Source organism: Toxorhynchites rutilus, chromosome 2 (assembly GCF_029784135.1).
Source record: "Toxorhynchites rutilus septentrionalis strain SRP chromosome 2, ASM2978413v1, whole genome shotgun sequence".
NCBI classification, from domain to species: Eukaryota; Metazoa; Arthropoda; class Insecta; order Diptera; family Culicidae; genus Toxorhynchites; species Toxorhynchites rutilus.
The window spans coordinates 216,040,121-216,057,523 of NC_073745.1; the positions used below are offsets into that span (position 1 = coordinate 216,040,121).

General features: G+C 37.7%; 2 protein-coding genes across 8 annotated transcripts in view; one reads left to right on the top strand and one right to left on the bottom strand.

Annotated features, from left to right (window-relative positions):
* The window catches only part of LOC129764457 (phospholipase ABHD3), a 36,221-nt gene extending 29,959 nt beyond the window's left edge, over positions 1 to 6,262 (top strand). For all 3 annotated transcript variants that reach the window (XM_055763540.1, XM_055763539.1, XM_055763541.1), the window contains exons 5-6: positions 4,356 to 4,492; positions 4,555 to 6,262. In XM_055763540.1, the coding sequence (XP_055619515.1) occupies positions 4,356 to 4,492; positions 4,555 to 5,007 (590 nt within the window). In that variant the 3' untranslated portion in view covers positions 5,008 to 6,262. The remainder of the gene's footprint in view (positions 1 to 4,355; positions 4,493 to 4,554) is intronic.
* Positions 1 to 17,403, bottom strand: part of LOC129764455 (uncharacterized) — a 43,935-nt gene that overhangs the window by 20,667 nt on the left and 5,865 nt on the right. Inside the window, exons 2-3 of one of the 5 annotated variants that reach the window (XR_008741155.1) lie at positions 14,171 to 14,237; positions 11,408 to 14,100 (exon numbers count right to left, since the gene is read on the bottom strand). The exons of 2 other annotated variants lie outside the window; for them this stretch is intronic. The gene's annotated coding sequence lies outside the window, so the exon portion shown is untranslated. Of the gene's footprint in view, positions 1 to 11,407; positions 15,614 to 17,403 lie in introns of those variants that run through there. 2 more of the 5 variants (XR_008741154.1, XR_008741153.1) reach the window with 2 other exon arrangements.

Here is a 17,403-nt window from a genome sequence, read left to right on the forward strand (position 1 = left end):
AACAGGCAGAGAAGTACAACCCGATAACTTTCAGTGTGCCCAAATAATTCCCGAAAATGATGCGTCAAACGAGTCGTGTATGAATGCAATCACAACAACTGATATTTGGGGTGCTATTAAAACAAGCGCCTCCAAGAAATCACCGGGGCCAGACGGAATTCCGAAGGAATTTTATCTACGAGCTTTTGACGTTATCCATCGCGAGCTGAACCTAATTTTGAATGAAGCACTAGCGTCCAATTTCCCGTCGAAGTTTGTTGATGGTGTAATTGTCCTGGCTAAAAAAAGAGGATCTGGAGACACTGTTGGCTCGTGCAGGCCGATCTCGCTTCTTAACTTTGATTACAAGCTTCTTTCCCGTGTTTTGAAGATGCGGCTGGAGAACGTAATGAGAGAACATCACATTCTCACAAGCGCTCAGAAATGTTCTAACGCACAGAACAACATCTTTCAAGCCACGTTGGCCCTCAAAGATAGGATCGCTATGTTGACCGCACGAAAACAGACCGGCAAGCTAGTGTCTTTCGACTTGGGCCATGCATTTGACCGAGTAAGGCACTCATTTCTCTTCGGGAACATGCAATCACTCGGTATAAACAGCCAGCTCGTAGATCTCCTCAGACGAATCGCTGCTCTATCCTCTTCCCGCCTGTTGATAAACGGCCATATGACAGCATCGTTTCCTATCGAACGATCGGTGAGACAAGGAGACCCAATTTCAATGCATTTGTTTGTGTTATATCTACACCCTCTGTTGGTTTCGATTGAACGTGTGTGCGAAACTGACCTGGTCGTGGCATATGCGGATGATATCAGCGTCATCGTCACAACTGGGAGCAAAATTGGAACAATGCGTGACTTGTTTCATCACTTTGGGCGAGTGTCAGGGGCTGTGCTGAACCTGAACAAAACAACGTCGATTGATGTCGGGTTTATGAATGGGAATCCGATTCAAGTGGACTGGTTACGGACGGAGGACGATATTAAAATTCTGGGTGTAATATTTACCAATTCGATACGACTAATGATCACTCTTAATTGGAATGCGTTGATTGGCAAAATTGCACATCAGGTGCGAATACATAGTATGCGCACCATCACACTTCATCAAAAGGTGATACTACTCAACATCTTCATTACATCAAAAGTGTGGTATCTGTCGTCGATTCTTCCACCATACAGTATGCACACCGCCAAAATAACTGCTATCATGGGGCTGCTCCTGTGGAACAGACAACCAGCACGTGTGCCGATGCAACAGTTGGCAAAACCCCGAAAGCAAGGAGGCCTGAATCTACAGCTTCCGGCGCTGAAATCAAAGTCACTATTCACTAATCGACATCTTCAAGAGATCGATTCCATTCCCTACTATTCCTACTTCCTCACCCAAACTACTCCTCATCCTACTCCAGCAAATATTCCCTGCCTCAAAATAATCCTGCAAACACGTTCCCGTTTGCCTCCCCAAATACAACAACGTCCTTCTTCCGATCAAATTCATCGATTTTTTATCGACCAGACAGCCAAACCGAGAGTGGAGTTGCGTCATCCTGCTGTAAATTGGAGGAGTGTGTGGCACAACATCGGAAGTCACAAGCTGACTTCAGCCCAACGTAGTAATTGATACCTGCTGATTAACGAGAAAATGGAGCATCGAGTTTTATGGTGTACGATAGGACGAGTAGACAATGAGCAATGCCTACACTGCAATGCTGCACGTGAAACTCTCAAACACAAACTCAGTGAGTGCCAACGAATAACAATGGCATGGACGCTTCTACAGAGGATAATAGCAACAACACTTGACGTTCGCAGGAGGCTTTCATATGACGATTTGATACATCCAACTTTAAGTGGCGTGAATGGAGAAACGAAAACAAAAATAATGAAAATTTTTATCAATTACGTAATATTCATAATGAATTCTGACAATGTGGTAGATGTAAATGAATTGGAGTTCCACCTAAGATTTGGATTTTAATGATACAATATTTTATGTAAATAGCTTTGACAAAACAATGAAATAAACTAAATTTTGATTTATAAAAAAAAAAACTACGCCAAAGGTTGTTAAACATACAAATACTGTTTTATTTTCATTTGTTCGAATTTTGATCAAGTTATTCCACTTTAGAAAAACAGGCTGTAAATATGTTGTTCGTTGTTTGGCTTCTTATTCATATTTATATACAGTGCAGATGTAATGTAGACAAATTAAATGCGCAAACCGTTATCAAAACAATCAGAAAAAATGGACGAATTCGCGAAAATTGAATAAACGTTTGAAAAAGTCCCAAATGAGCCCAAAACACTTATAAATTCACACGAGATCCACCGACAAACAAATCTTAAAAATCAGTTTGCTTATTATTTCGGATATTACTTTAGAACGCATCCAAATAATTCTTTAGGACCACTATATCGAAATTTTCAGAAGTAAAAAAAAATGAGTGGGTTATATCTATGATATAACCGCAAGGTTCACGTGGAACTACCTTAGCTTAGCAATCATTCGTTTGTATTGATTAAATTCTTGATTGAATGAAACAGTTTCCAAATTCAATTGAGTTCAATATATTTGCTCTGTGAGTGAAAAAAATGAACAAATGCCGTGTAAAGTCAGTCAATTCATTTATTGTGTATGTACGGAAGAATTATCAAACGTTTGATGAACCAGCCTAAGGCTGAAAATCTTTCCAATAAAGGCAAAAAAAAATTATCAAACGATTATTTTATTTTACATTTCCCTCTGAAGTTTACATCCCAAAAGTGTACATACTTCTCGAATCTCGAATTTGCTTGAAACTGGGAAGTTCATTCGCTTCTAGTGGCTGCACGATTTTCCCAGGTTCCTAAGTTTAGAAGATCATGTTAGGACAGACATATTCCACTCTGCACAAAGGCAAGCGAGGACAAAAGTACTCGCAGTTTGCATTTATTTGCAGAGCCGATTTCCCCAGAAACCTCGGTTTTGAAGTCTGTGTTAGGGAAACACATTTCAATCGGAACAAAAATACCCCCGATTTGTATGAATTCGCAATGCCGATTTCCCCACGCTTCATGGATTTGAAGTCTGTGTTAGGGAAACACATTCCAGTCGGAACAAAAATACCCCCGACTTGCATGAATTTGAAATACCGATTTCTCCAGGCACCTTGGTTTAGAAATCTCTATTAGGGAACACATTTCGGTGGGAACAAAAGCTCCCCCTACTTTCGTGTGTTCTTTTTCTTCTTTTTGGCTTTAAGAGGGTTTAAACTTTTCAGTTCACTCGCCTCTAGGCTCTTTCGTGTGTTTGCAATGCCGATTTCGCTGCTTGGTTTTAAAGTCTGTGTTAGGGAACATTTTTCGATGAGAACAAAAGTCCCCCTACTTTCATGTATTTGCAATGCCGATTTCCCCAAGGATGCTTGGTTTTGATGGCTGTGTTAGGGAAACCGTAAATCGGGCCAATCAAAACGATGCAGTTAGGGCGTTTAGATAACGCCTAATATTTTACAGTTATTCAATTGTTTATCTAATGAAAAACAACATTTTGTTAGTTGCGATAGATGCGTAGAAATATTCCCTATCAAGTGATGCAAACATCTCTCCTATCCAGTACGAAATGTTCGAGCTATAAGCATTCGAAATCTTTCATTTTTTCCTGCATGTTCTGTGTTTAGGTTTTCATTTTACCCTCCATATATTCCGGTTAGACGTAGTCCCACGTCAAAAAGCATGTTTGCAGTGGGCCGATGCTGCTGGAAGCCATGATGTGGGCTGACCTGGTACATCTTTCATTATTTCCTACATGATCAGTGTTCAGATTTTCATTTAAATCCTCATATATTCCTGTTAGAAGGACTACGTCTCTACGACTACGTGATCATCTGGGCAAACTAACATCAGTGCATCGGACAAACCATGATCAGAATTGGGGTCATTGAGATGCATTAGTTACATGATTTATATACAAAAATCTGATACAAATGGTATGCAAGCTTGATGTTTACATTACTTTACAATATTTGTAAGTGTTATAATCCAGAAAAGGCCTGAATACGTACCAAATAGTCATATTTTGGCTGTTTAAAAGATAGCTCAAATGAGGGGTGAATTGACACCAATAGAAGAACCTTTGAAACACGTGAATCCGTTAAAATATCCTATAAAACTACTGTTAATCATAAAAAAGACAATTTTATTCATATGTTTGGAAGCATTTGAATACCTGATTCGACACAGGTGCGAAAAAGCATTCGAAAAAGTGGACCAACCAACATCAAATACCCTAAATGCTTTTTCTCTGTCTTTTTCGAGTGGAATTTAATTAAAGATCCTACTATAACTGTGCGTGTTTCAATCTATTATAGGTTCCGACAGTATTGAGCAACCAATTCTCAACAGTATGTTGGGACGACATCTAGCTGGAAGTTTATGCCGCACCGTTCGAAAGTACGACATTCTGAGAAACGAGAACTTCGAGTGGGATATGGATAAGGTTTTGCAGGTATGTGGTTTGCACATTATCAAACAAATCATAACATCACAAGTTTACGATACCTTCCGCAGAGCAAAACCATAAAGGAATTTGACTCTCATTTTACATCGAAGCACTTTGGCTACAAGGACGTGGACAGTTATTACGCCCAGGCTACTCTGCACAATAAGCTTCACAAAATTAAAGTGCCTTTGTTGTGTCTGAGCGCTGCTGATGACCCTTTCCAACCGTTGGATGCCATTCCTATAAAGGCCGCAGCAAAATCATCTCACGTTGCTATCATTATTACGGCTCGCGGTGGTCACATTGGATTCCTCGAAGGATGGTGGCCTGCCAACAAGGATCAGTACATGGGTCGGTTGTTCGCCCAATTCTTTTCGGCGGCACTGTTCGACTCGAGCAATGAATTTTATCGCACTTCACAGCTTATGATGGAGCACAACCTGCAGGCATCGACTTCTGTTCCGACAACACCAGTTTCCCGATCGACTAGCCCAATTCGGAAGAAATCTATCCCGTTCTAATAGTGAAACCATGCAGATGAAATAAATTATTTGAAGTGGACTGGTCCGCTGGAGTCCTCAAATTTTGTCCAAATTATCAATCAAATGCGATAGATTTTGTGATATCGATATAACTAGTGTCGTAAATACTGTTATTATGATAACATTTTGTGCATCAGCGAGCACAAAAATTCTAACATTGCTACAAATACGTAGACACACGAACAACGATAGATGATGCGATTATGAGAACATTCTTTGTTTTTGGTAAATACAATAAACGATCGTTAACATTAATCAGTAGCTGATGATTCAAGTTTATAATGTTTTAGTGTAAATTTTAAACAGTTATTGAATATGTTCAGAAGAAAAGTTGCCTTGCAAATTTTTAGTGATAGTGATTTTGTGGAGCTGGTTAACTTAGAACCTTCATATACTTTTTCCAGATTCACAAAAAAATCTCTTGGACATTGCACAAAAGACACTACAATCCCCTGTCTTGAATATTTAGGCATCTGTATCATTTCAATTCCAAATACCTGAAAGCCTAATCCCAACCGTTAGCTTACCTGGGAGCAAATGAATTAAAAAAGAAATATTTTACCAAGTTAAAATTGTACCTTTCATAATATCAAAAGCAATAAATAAAAATTTTCATTCACATATCAGTGAAGATAGATAGTTGGAAATAAAAAGAAACAAAAATACGTGAAGCGGACGAGAATTTTTCGGAGGCGGTTAATGCGACAAAGAGAAAACTCAAGTTAGGATTTAGTACGCATTGTTTTCTGACAATAAGTAAACTACAACTCATCTGTTCGACGGCGTTATATTAGTTCAATAGCATTGCTGGGAAATATTTTCAGATAACATAAAAGAAAAACTTTCAATATTCTTCGATGAAAGCAATAAAGGAACAAAGTTCCCCCAAATGTAGTCGATATTTAATAAACACAAAACGAGAATTTTAACCTAAAAAGAGTATTTTCAATCTATAATGATAAACGATTAAGCTAAATCGATTTATAGAATTAAAACCTAACGATGGAAAGAATAGACTCTCCATGTCAAAATATAGCATTTCCTTTTAACTTATGTTCTGTTTTTTAATGAACTCAGTGTTCAGCGATAAATAGGTTCCCAAAAAACTTGCTAAAAACGCTAAATACATTTAGGATAGTTGTAGATAGTTTGTAGGTTAATTGATTAGCGTTAAGACCAACAGTTATTGCAACGGAATAAATTACTAAATGAACTACTTGATTACAACATTAAATTTTATGAACAGCGTATGATAATGAACACATATCCAAAAACCATTCATTTTGTAATGCATGTGAATACATCAAAACTTTTAGTGAGGTATGACCAGGCCCCGGCCAAGAGGATATGATCCGCGAGTCAAGATCAGCGTTGCCAATGTTCCAGTTTAAACAGGATTCTTCCAGTTTTTTTCACTCGATCCAGTCAAACAGTTAAACCCTAAAATCTTCCCGTTTTTTCAAATATTATCCAGTTTTATTCAGTTTTTTATATGTGTGCTTCAGTTTTACCCATTTTATGCAAAATAAATTCAAAATGTACAAACAATATCCCTCACTCACCCTTCCTATCCCTGGCCCGATTTAGTGTTTTTTACATTTATCGTTCGTTCGATCCAATTTGCGTTTACCTTGGATTGATCTTTCATTTATTTCGCACTCAATTCATTGTTATTTTTTTTAGCTTACACTTCCAAATTTCTAGGTCCTCCTAGTTGAGACTAATTGAACTACCATTTCAACTAGCAATGTTCATAGTCTTACCCAAATAGGTTCATAGAGCCCGTGTGCTATGCTGGCTTTGAGTTTATATAATCATCAAATGTTATAGGCCCTCCAAATCATTTTAAATTTCAGAAGACCTTAGTGTCAATGAGTTCCATTGACTTTGATTGATATGCATTAATATTACGCATTATCTAAACTCTCGTATATATATATATATATATATATATATATATATATATATATATATATATATATATATATATATATATATATATATCTCCTATATATTATCAAATACCTAAGGATACCTCATTTTGATCTTGATACCCAAATTTAGTTTGGATAAGTCTGATATAAAAGTAAAATACTAAAGAATAATATCAAAATTGGAGAGAAATAGTGATGAGAAATACCAATATTTTATAATTTCAATACCACAGTAACACTTGAGCAGCGTTGCTTTGGTATTGAATGTGCTCTTTTTAGTATTAAAATAATATTATGGGACCCGATGAAAAAATATTCCAGTATTTTGATACATAGATCACTGCATAAATTAGTGCATAGAGACGTCTGTTTGGCAGTTTTGCGTGTTTTGTTTGAGTTCCCATTCGTTGCAATTTTCAATATCCGTATTCAAATGTTAACAAATGGGAGCTGAAACAAACCACGCAAGAACGTCGAACCGAAGATTTATTTTTCTTATCCTACGTTCTTCGTAAGTGAGAAAAAAATAGCAACGAATATGGTCAAATAGAACACTACAGAAATCAAAATTCGCGTTAGTAGAAAAAGAACAGAACATTGGAGTTAAATTCCGTGTCCCTATGCACCCCAATTAATCTGGACATGACATGTCATGAAGGACATGATGGACATGAAGCAAAAATACGAGTTTTTTTCAAGTTTTACCCAAATGAAACCGTATTTTCTAGAAAGAAAGATCCTCAAATATTGTTTTACAATAATGTTCGAGTAGTGGAAAACATCATTTTGATCTTCTTAATTAATTGTTTATTTCGCCATTTTATGAACTGCATATGAACTGCTTTGGAATACGACACGAAACTTCAAAGGAGATTTTATTTCTCAATCATTGGAATAGGTAAAAAATCATTTTAAAGGCAATCTTTCTAAAATAAAACGGTTTTACAGGAGCCAGTTTTCGTCCAGTTTTTTAAAGAGCGATCTTCCAGTTTTTTGAAAATAATTATTGGCAACCCTGGTCAAGATGAGTCGCAAATTTAGCTGTCATTGCCAAACTATCAAATTACTCGGTGAGCTCAAAGCAGATCTACGTAACAAGGTGCGCCCATTCGCTAATCAGATTTCACTCGAAACAATCGTCAAATTCGGGAAAATTTAAAGAAGGCAGTTTTGCAATCTTAAAATTTGAATGGAGATTCTTAGGTTATTCGATTACTTAAAACACAACGCTCTCTTAACCATTTGGTTATATATTTCATAACACACAACATTTACAAAAACTCGCCATTATAATATAAAATCATCATCAGACACGATTCCAGTTCAATATTACGTAATACTGCATTGGATAGAATACATATTCGATATATAAAAGTAAATTTTCATTCATTATTTTTTTATTTTAGAAGTGTGTTAATGTCATCCTGTAAATTCATGGCTGTAGAGTGGTTTTCACATTTTGACCCACCTGGCAGTATGTTAAGCGCCTTGATTTACACCAGCTTGAGAGTTTGGCAGTTCTCGCAAGTGACAGTGGTCGCAAATTGCTTTTGCGACCCGGACATGTTTGACGCTGTCAAATGCAGTGTATTAGTATATGGATGCCCTAGGGCCGGGTATGACTGTTGAATGATTAAATTATTACAGATTTATGCTAGTTGAAAATTTCGCATTCATAATTTGTTCCCTTTTGTAACGAGAGTTAGGTCAAGGACATAGTGAATGCGATTCTATGCAGGCGCGGGCGCGGGCTCGTTTGCGGGTAGAGACGTCGGTTAATCGTTCGATTAATTCATATACTAAGTTATAATCGTTAATCGAAGTTATAATCGATTAATTTTGTATTGAATAATTTGAAATCAAATTACGAATACACCGAATAATTGTCACTGTAATCGCGATTAATTAAAGAATGAATCTTTCTCAAGATTAATGCATTTTTAGGCTAAGAATTAGGTTATATGATTTTTTTTTATCCATCCATCTAACATCGACAATCCGATAGACCACGCGACCAGAATGACAACGTGATACGTGATTATTTCAAGAAATAAATATTCGTTCGATTAATCGAATATTGAAAGACAATTATTCGAATGAATCGAATATTGAAAAATGTCCCAACGATTAATCGATAATCGAATAAATGAAAAATTTAGACATCACTATTTGCGGGAAAGCTCTTTCGTTTACGAATGCAGAAATCAAAAGCAAAATGCCCGGACCTGACATAGTAAACGCGATGCGATGCGGGTTTCAATGCGGCGAAACTGTTTTTGGATTGTTTTGCCGCGAGTGAACGCAAGTGACGGTTGCCAGACGATTTTCAGAAATATCTTCTCAATCGAACTCGTCGAACGAAAATAAAAATTGGGTTTTTGAGAGAAAAAGTAATCAAAAAAAAAAAGTTTCATTTGCTATATCTTCAATTTAGATTTTCGGTTGAAGCTGCTCTGAGAAAAATACAATTTATTATCAAATTAAATATCTCACAATTCAACAGAATGAAGATCTGTTATCGTATCTGGCATCCTTGTGCTGGGTTGTTTACATGTGGAATGGAGTGGAATGAAACATAAAAAACGCGCGATCTGAAATGATCAGTAAGTCGGTATGAGACGTAAACGACAAAATGAACAAAATCGACTTTTTCGCTGTTACGCATTCTACATAATGTGATACTGTTTGTACGCATAACAGATGTAGTTCTATACAGCTTTCATACATCGCTCGAAAATCAACAATTACCAGTATTATGTGCTATAAGCTAAATCTACATTTGAATCAAATTCTTTGTAAAATACAAACATGCCTTTCATGATAGTATCTTATCACTTAGCGTTTCCTAATAGATGAATAAAAGAAACCATTAATAATTTGAATAACCAGTCAGTTTCATTTACTTATTTTTATTTATTTTTTAATCAGTGAACAGGGCATTTTATTATGCGATATCAATATAAACAATACTTCTCCAGTATAAATGGTATCCAGCCAAAGATTTCCGATTTAGATATAGCTGTTGTTTAGAAATTTTACTGAAAATTCAGCTGTTTAATTCATTTTGCAAACATCTATTTTTTTTACTTTACCCAAGTCCAATAAAATGCATCGATATTTTTTCTATATTTCATTCTTTATTTACTAATCTTCAATCTATCGGTATTAGAGCCAAAACTTTTTAAGTTATAAAACCCTTTTGTGATTTTTGAAGTTGAAGCTGGTCAATGAAATTGAATGAAGGTTTTAGAACATCTTTCAGTTGTTTTTTATCAATATCTTCAATTTATTCATGTGATGGTTAGTGTGAGATTTTAGCCACCAAAATAGACCAGCCATTTCGGAGATGCTTTATGCTTTGGCCGCAGAGCACACGTCTTGCCCTCACCGCTGACAGAATCTCCGAGCCAAGGGCCCGTGCTGCGTGGTTGGTTTGGGCGATGCAGGGTTGGAGCCAACAGCAAAGCGGGTAAAATATGGGCGGCAGGGATGCGTCGCATAGGCACGGTATGTATAAAGGGTGTGTCACATCAAATTACATCAAGGAAAAAACGCTGTAGAAATTCGTCCAGTAGACCGATCCTTTTGAAAATTTTAGACAGTAAAATAAAAACTATTAAACAACTTTTGGCATTTTCTTTTTATTCATACTTCGAGCCCAAGCCCGTATGCTCGCACCTTCCTCTTTACCCCGTCCATAAGGTTCTGTACAACGTCAGGTTGTAGTTTTTTTTAACAGAAATCCATTTTCTCTTGAAGTCCGCCTCCGATTTGACAACTTTTGGGTTCTTCCGGAGGGCCTGCTTCATAATCGCCCAATATTTCTCTATTGGGCGAAGCTCCGTTCGCGTTGGGCGGGTTCATTTCCTTTGGCACGAAGGTGACCCCGTTGGCTTCGTACCACTTCAACACGCCCTTTGAATAGTGGCACGAAGCGAGATCGGGCCAGAAGATGGTCGGGCCCTCGTGCTGCTTCAATAGTGGTAGTAAGCGCTTCTGTAGGCACTCCTTAAGGTAAACCTGCCCGTTTACCGTGCCGGTCATCACGAAGGGGGCGCTCCGCTTTCCGCAAGAGCAGATCGCTTGCCACACCATGTACTTTTTGGCAAACTTGTATGGCAAACTTGGATAGTTTCTGCTTGCGAATCTCCTCCGGAACGCTGAATTTGTCCTCTGCGGAGAAGAACAACAGGCCCGGCAGCTGACGAAAGTCCGCTTTGACGTAGGTTTCGTCGTCCATTACCAGGCAATGCGGCTTCGTCAGCATTTCGGTGTACAGCTTCCGGGCTCGCGTCTTCCCCACCATGTTTTGCCTTTCGTCGCGGTTAGGAGCCTTCTGAACCTTGTATGTACGCAGGCCCTTCCGCTGCTTGGTTCGCTGGACGAATGAACTTGACAAATTCAGCTTATTGGCGACATCCCGGACCGAACTTCTCGGATCACGTCTAAACTGCTTAACTACGCGCTTGTGATCTTTTTCACTGACGGAGCATCCATTTTTGCCGTTCTTCACCTTCCGGTCGATGGTTAGGTTCTCGAAGTATCGTTTTAGTACTCTGCTGACCGTGGATTAGACGATTCCATGCATCTTACCGATGTCCCGATGTGACAACTCCGGATTCTCAAAATAAGTGTACAGGATTAATTCACGACGCTCTTTTTCGTTCGACGACATTTTTCCAAATTTACGAAAAATTGACAGTGAAGCATGGCCAACGTGATCTATACACTCTTATCTGATTATAAGCGTAAGCTGAAGATATAATTCCTAAAAATTAAATTCCTACAGCGTTTTTTCCGTGATGCGTGATGTGACACACCCTTTAAAAGCGAAGACAACGCATTGCAAGCGAAATACATTGGATGTAATAAGAGGATCACATTCACCCTCTACACAGTTAGTTCATTCGAATTTCTTCCGAACCTATTTGATTTTATCCGACAACAACTGAAATTATCGACGGAGACGTTTTGACTATTATCGGAAAAGGTAATGCTAAAATTACAGACAAAACAACCTGGTTGTTACGTATACGAACAAATGTCAATTGAAACGATTGATTGTCCGCATAAATAGACGCATGCGTTTTCCAAATGGAAAAAAAAAGTTTCAATCCGCAAAATCTCCTAGGCTCTCTTTTTGCCGATAATTTCCTTCAACAGGGCAGATCATTTCATTGGAAATTTGCATGGTTATGCTTGTAAGCCAAAAAACAACAAACAGGCGTTTTCCCAACACTAAGGCTAAGGTTACTTTGGATAGGAGTACGCATGAAAATTTGATTGTACGAATAGAAACAAACAATTTTGTTCGATAGAGGCTGACGAATTCGAACGAAGCAAGGGGGATGCAATGTAACCACACCAATACAACTCAATGTGGTTGTTTACTTTCACTATTGCATACAATTCGTACGATCTCTTTTCTGCATCCAGTGTCACCGCCGCCTAATGGCGCTAACGCGTTTTCCCAACACTAAAGCGGTTAGGGCAAGACGTGTGCTCCGCGGCCAAAAGCATAAATCATCTCCAAAATGGCTGATCTTTTGGTGGCTAAAATCGCACACACTTCAATTTAATTAAAAATCATCCAGACAAAAAAAATTCTTGAAACAGTCGGTGCAGAAAATGTCGAGTTTTTGAAGCGTATACAAACCAACGTAACATTCTTATATATATACACAGTGTCCAATATATTCTCCTAAACTTTTTTGCCTCGCTGTATGAGGAAGAAGTAGCACTATCTTTGTATAGGTTAAATCTTGTACTATGTTTAAATAAACCATTGATGAATCTGCTCGATTCTTTTCATTATGTATTCAGCATTCATTATCAACGATGAAAGAGTTTCATGCTTTCATGTCATAAAAATGATTTTAGAAGGAGTACTCTCAGGCGCTTTTTTCAAAACTTCGGAAACTTCGAAGAAGATGCGTTTTAAAAGGGCAACTCTCCTACTGTCATCACCAGGGTTGCCAACTATAATTTAAAAAATCAGGGAGAATGAAAATAAAAATCAGGATAAATCAGGATAGCTCATATTGGGTTGTCCGAAAAGTTAATGTCGATTTTTGGGAAAACAAAAACATCATTTTCAATCGAAGCATTATAATTTAATTTTATATCTAGTTCTGTTTCACAATCTTTCGTCATCTTTCACACAGCATAAATATTCTATCCTCCCAGAACATGTTTGTTCCCTCATTGAAAACTGCTGCGAGCCAAACATGTGAGAAACAGGTTGCTTGGTAGTAGCTCATAATACAGAATCCGTTCCAAATCCCACCGGAAATAGAGTATATCTTCCTTCGAGCGAAGACCGGATATGTAAAATACATCTTCGCATGAGCGTAAATGCTAGTGTTTCACCTGACTTTTTGATCATTCATATTTTTGCCGAAAAACCTACAGCATCACTACAGTCAATTGCAGAGAAATGAATATTCAAATTTTCACTGAATTCATCATCCATGCTTTGGAATGAATCTTAACTCAACAAATGAGGAAAGCATATCACCAGTGGAAGAATTTTTCCTAATTTTTATGATATACGGTTATAGATACATTTACCATAGTCCCACCATTAAAGTTGATTCTACTTTGAATCAGACAAACAAATTATATATAAAATCTTTTTATATTGACTGTGGATTAAAGAATTTTCTCTTGAGTAATTTTACACTCTGAAACGTATTCCTACATTAATAATTCTGGGGATACACATTCCTCAAACTTAATCTCGTTGTAATTTCATAAAATCGTCAGACAATCTGGTTTCATGAAATTTTCTAGCACTGTTTCGGAAAGCCACGAAACAATTGAGGGTAGTGTGTGGATAGTGTATTTGATCCTCCCTTTACATCCAACGTATTTCGCCTGCAATGTGCAGTATTTCCCTTTATGCACACCGTGTCAATGCGACACAGCCCTGCGCTTATATTTCGCCTACTTTCAGGTTTAGTACAACCCTACCACGCAGCACGAACACTCGTCCTCTTTCGTGTCTGGGCAGCGGTGAAGGTAAGACATGTGCTCTGTAGCTGAAGTGTAAAGCAATTCCGAAATGGCTGGTCTTATGATGGCTGAAATCTACACATTGGTGGTCCTGCCAGGAGGCTGTTTTTTCCAGGCAGGTTTACTGTAAAATGGAGTAAAACAATGAACGAGCGCTAACGATTCATCGTTAAATGATTTTTTCTGCATTTTACCTGAACTGTGTTTTCGATTTTCTGAGTCATCCGGGAGATTTTGATGATATGCCATCGGCTGTCAAGTCTGGTACCGATAATTTGGAAATCCAAAACAATATAAATCGATGTGAGAACAATGGTGTAAATCTGGTCACAGATAAGAGCTCACGGGGGCGAGAATTCGACAACCGATGAACCATGAGACAACCGAATCTGCCGATAGTGATGGTTAGTATTCAAGCACAGGACATCCGTCGATGCAAAATCAGAATAAGTATCTCTATTAACGTATGAAGCGGTTGGGAGAAATTCGATGGGAAAATATTCGGCCAACGTCTTTTTTGACGCAGGATTACGTCTTTTACTTCTGTACTGTGGTCTAAGTTCAAAGTTCCGAATACGAAAGCGTTACGTTGGAGGTGCAAGGGTTTAAACGTTAATATCTCTGCCGGCTAAACGAAGTGGTATGATAATCACTATTCAAACGATACAAGTATCGATAATGCATACAAATGGTGCCTCCGGCTTTGTATTCGGTAGAGGAAATTTCGAAATGTTTTACTTGGGGTAAATGGAATATTTCATTATTTCAAAGAAGCCGCTTTGTTAGATAAACACTGCCAATATAGTATGCTCACGAAGCTTTGAGTAGATTGGTGCGGAAGCTCACGTGGGTTCCGTACATCGTTGGTTTTCATACCATTGGGTGCAGAGAGTTTGTGTACAATCGGTTTGAATGTAATGGTTGTTGATTTTCTACATTGACAAAAAAACATATAATTGTGATGGTGGAACAAGTGTAAAATCGTCTTTGGCGGCAGCAAACAATAACCTGCTCGACGCGAGGAATCAGAAATCAAAAACAGACGCAATTCTCGAGAAGACGCAAGGTGAGAACCTCACCAACTTCCAAGAAGCTATCTCTACAGAACATTCAGAAAGCTAAGAATCCACCAGGACATTGCTCTACAGCCACCCCAGGTAGAAATTCCAAATCCTAACGTTGTTGAACGTCAAATACAAGCCAAGAGAACATTTTAATATTTGGAAAATTACATAAAAATTTTGGAAGATGAAACAATTTGAAATCTAACAAGTAAAAAGTGGGTATTTAATTATGTATTCGACAGCAACTCAACTATTTATCCTTGAGTTTTAGATTTTTTTTTTCGGAAGAGGGGTGGTGTGTGGATAGTGTATGTGATCCTCCCTTTACTTCCAACGTATTCCGCCTGCAATGTGCAGTATTTCCCTTTATACACACCGTGTCAATGCGACTCATGCGCTGCGCTCATATTTCGCCCACTTTTAGGTTTAGTACAACCCTGCATCATCCAACCCAATCACGCAGCACAAACACTCGTCCTCTTTCGTGTCTGGGCAGCGGTGAAGGTAAGACATGTGCTCTGTAGCTGAAGTGTAAAGCAATTCCGAAATGGCTGGTCTCATGATGGCTGAAATCTACACAGGTAGAGATAAAAAAGTTAAGTACAGCTTTGCGTCTAGAGAATTTAACTTTATTTAAGATATATACAAGTGCGAACCGGATAACTATCATGACAGAAAACTTTGGCATGGAAACCAGTATATTGAATTCCGAATAATGTAAAGAGTACAAAAATCAGGATCATTTCAGAAAAATCATGATAAATTGAGTGTTCGTCAGGATATCAGGGAGCGTGCTAAAAAGTCTGCGAAATCCTGAAAAATCAGGAAGGTTGGCATCTCTGGTCATCACACGGAGGACAAAACTTTGTCTTTTCGGATGAAAAGTTATAATGTATTTGTACATTATCCAAAACGACAGTTTGTTAAGGTGGCCGTACACTGTTTGCCCGGAGGTCAAATATTTGTTATTTTTTGACAGATAAGGTTTGATTTGATATTTGTACAAACACTATTTTGTTTGCCACTCTTCAATTTTCAACAGTAGTAAACAATATCAAACACCGAACATGGAGAAAATCAACTGAAATATTCAAGGTAACCTAACCATGTACCGACAGGTTCGAAGAACAGACTGAAAAAATATTTTAGGCATCCAATAATTGAATATTTGCTTGTCGTGTTTTATGTAGAATATATTTGATCTGTACACGTTGAAATTTTATCTGTCAAAAAGAGTCAAATATTTGGCTTCGGTCAAACAGTGTATGAGCACCCTTAGACATGTAGTTCGGGGAAAATTTCAGATAGTGACTGAAACATTCCACGATTTTGAAGCGCCGCAGCCGTATGGGCTCGAGAAGGCATTTGCAAACGTATAGTTTTTACGACGATGATATGGATGAATGTTCGTCTGTAGATTGCACGCTAAGACAACTTGTAGATGATGGACACCGTCGTTCTGCTAAAATCGTGGTAAGATAAATTCCGTAAAATATATATCGGGAATTTGAAGTACCGTATGTTCTCCCCACCGAACATTTTTAATTTCTTGCAAGTTGGTACTACTTTTAATTTGTTTACAGCATCATTAGGAACAAGTTAACTTTTTTTAGCTCGGCGATTTTTGAAATGGATAATTCTATGATTTACCACTTCAAGGTCGATCATCCACCACTTCAACTGATGAAAAAATGTCAACAAAATAAAAGGAATGGTGTTTGAAAATCGTTATTTAAATTTGAGAGAGCTAGCCCGTGAATATAAACATCAGTCGATGTTTCCCGAAATCAACTCGATTTTCATTTCTTTTCTTCATTCTCCATTTTGGACATGAAAATACTATGCGCGCGATGGGTGCTGCGTTTGTTTCATGTGTTCATTAAAAATTCCGGGACTTTTTAGTTTTTTCACCGTTTTGTTCCACAATCCTTCACGCAACATGCCAAATCCGTCATCCGACGGATTTACGTTAGAATTGCAATCAGATGGCGCAGCGAGTAAAAAGATGATGTTTTGTTTTTTTTTCGTATGAAATTGGTTTGATTTGTTTTGAAAAATCAGAAACAGCAAATTTCCCGGACTCAAGTATTCTTTCTACGCTGATATAGTTAGAAAATTATAAATTTATATTGTTTCATTCATAACATATAACGAATGATTCGGTACAAGTGTTATAATTTACATTTTTTAACTAGGCAAATGATGGGTAGCATTTGTTGCGCTTCAAATATTGGAGATCCTTCTCGTATCGGCTGAAAAGAAGCCCCTGCATAATCAATTATATCAACCAACTTGATATGATATCGATTGCATCGTCATTATCACAGTTTGAGCTTCTGAAATATGTCCAGACGTTACTACTC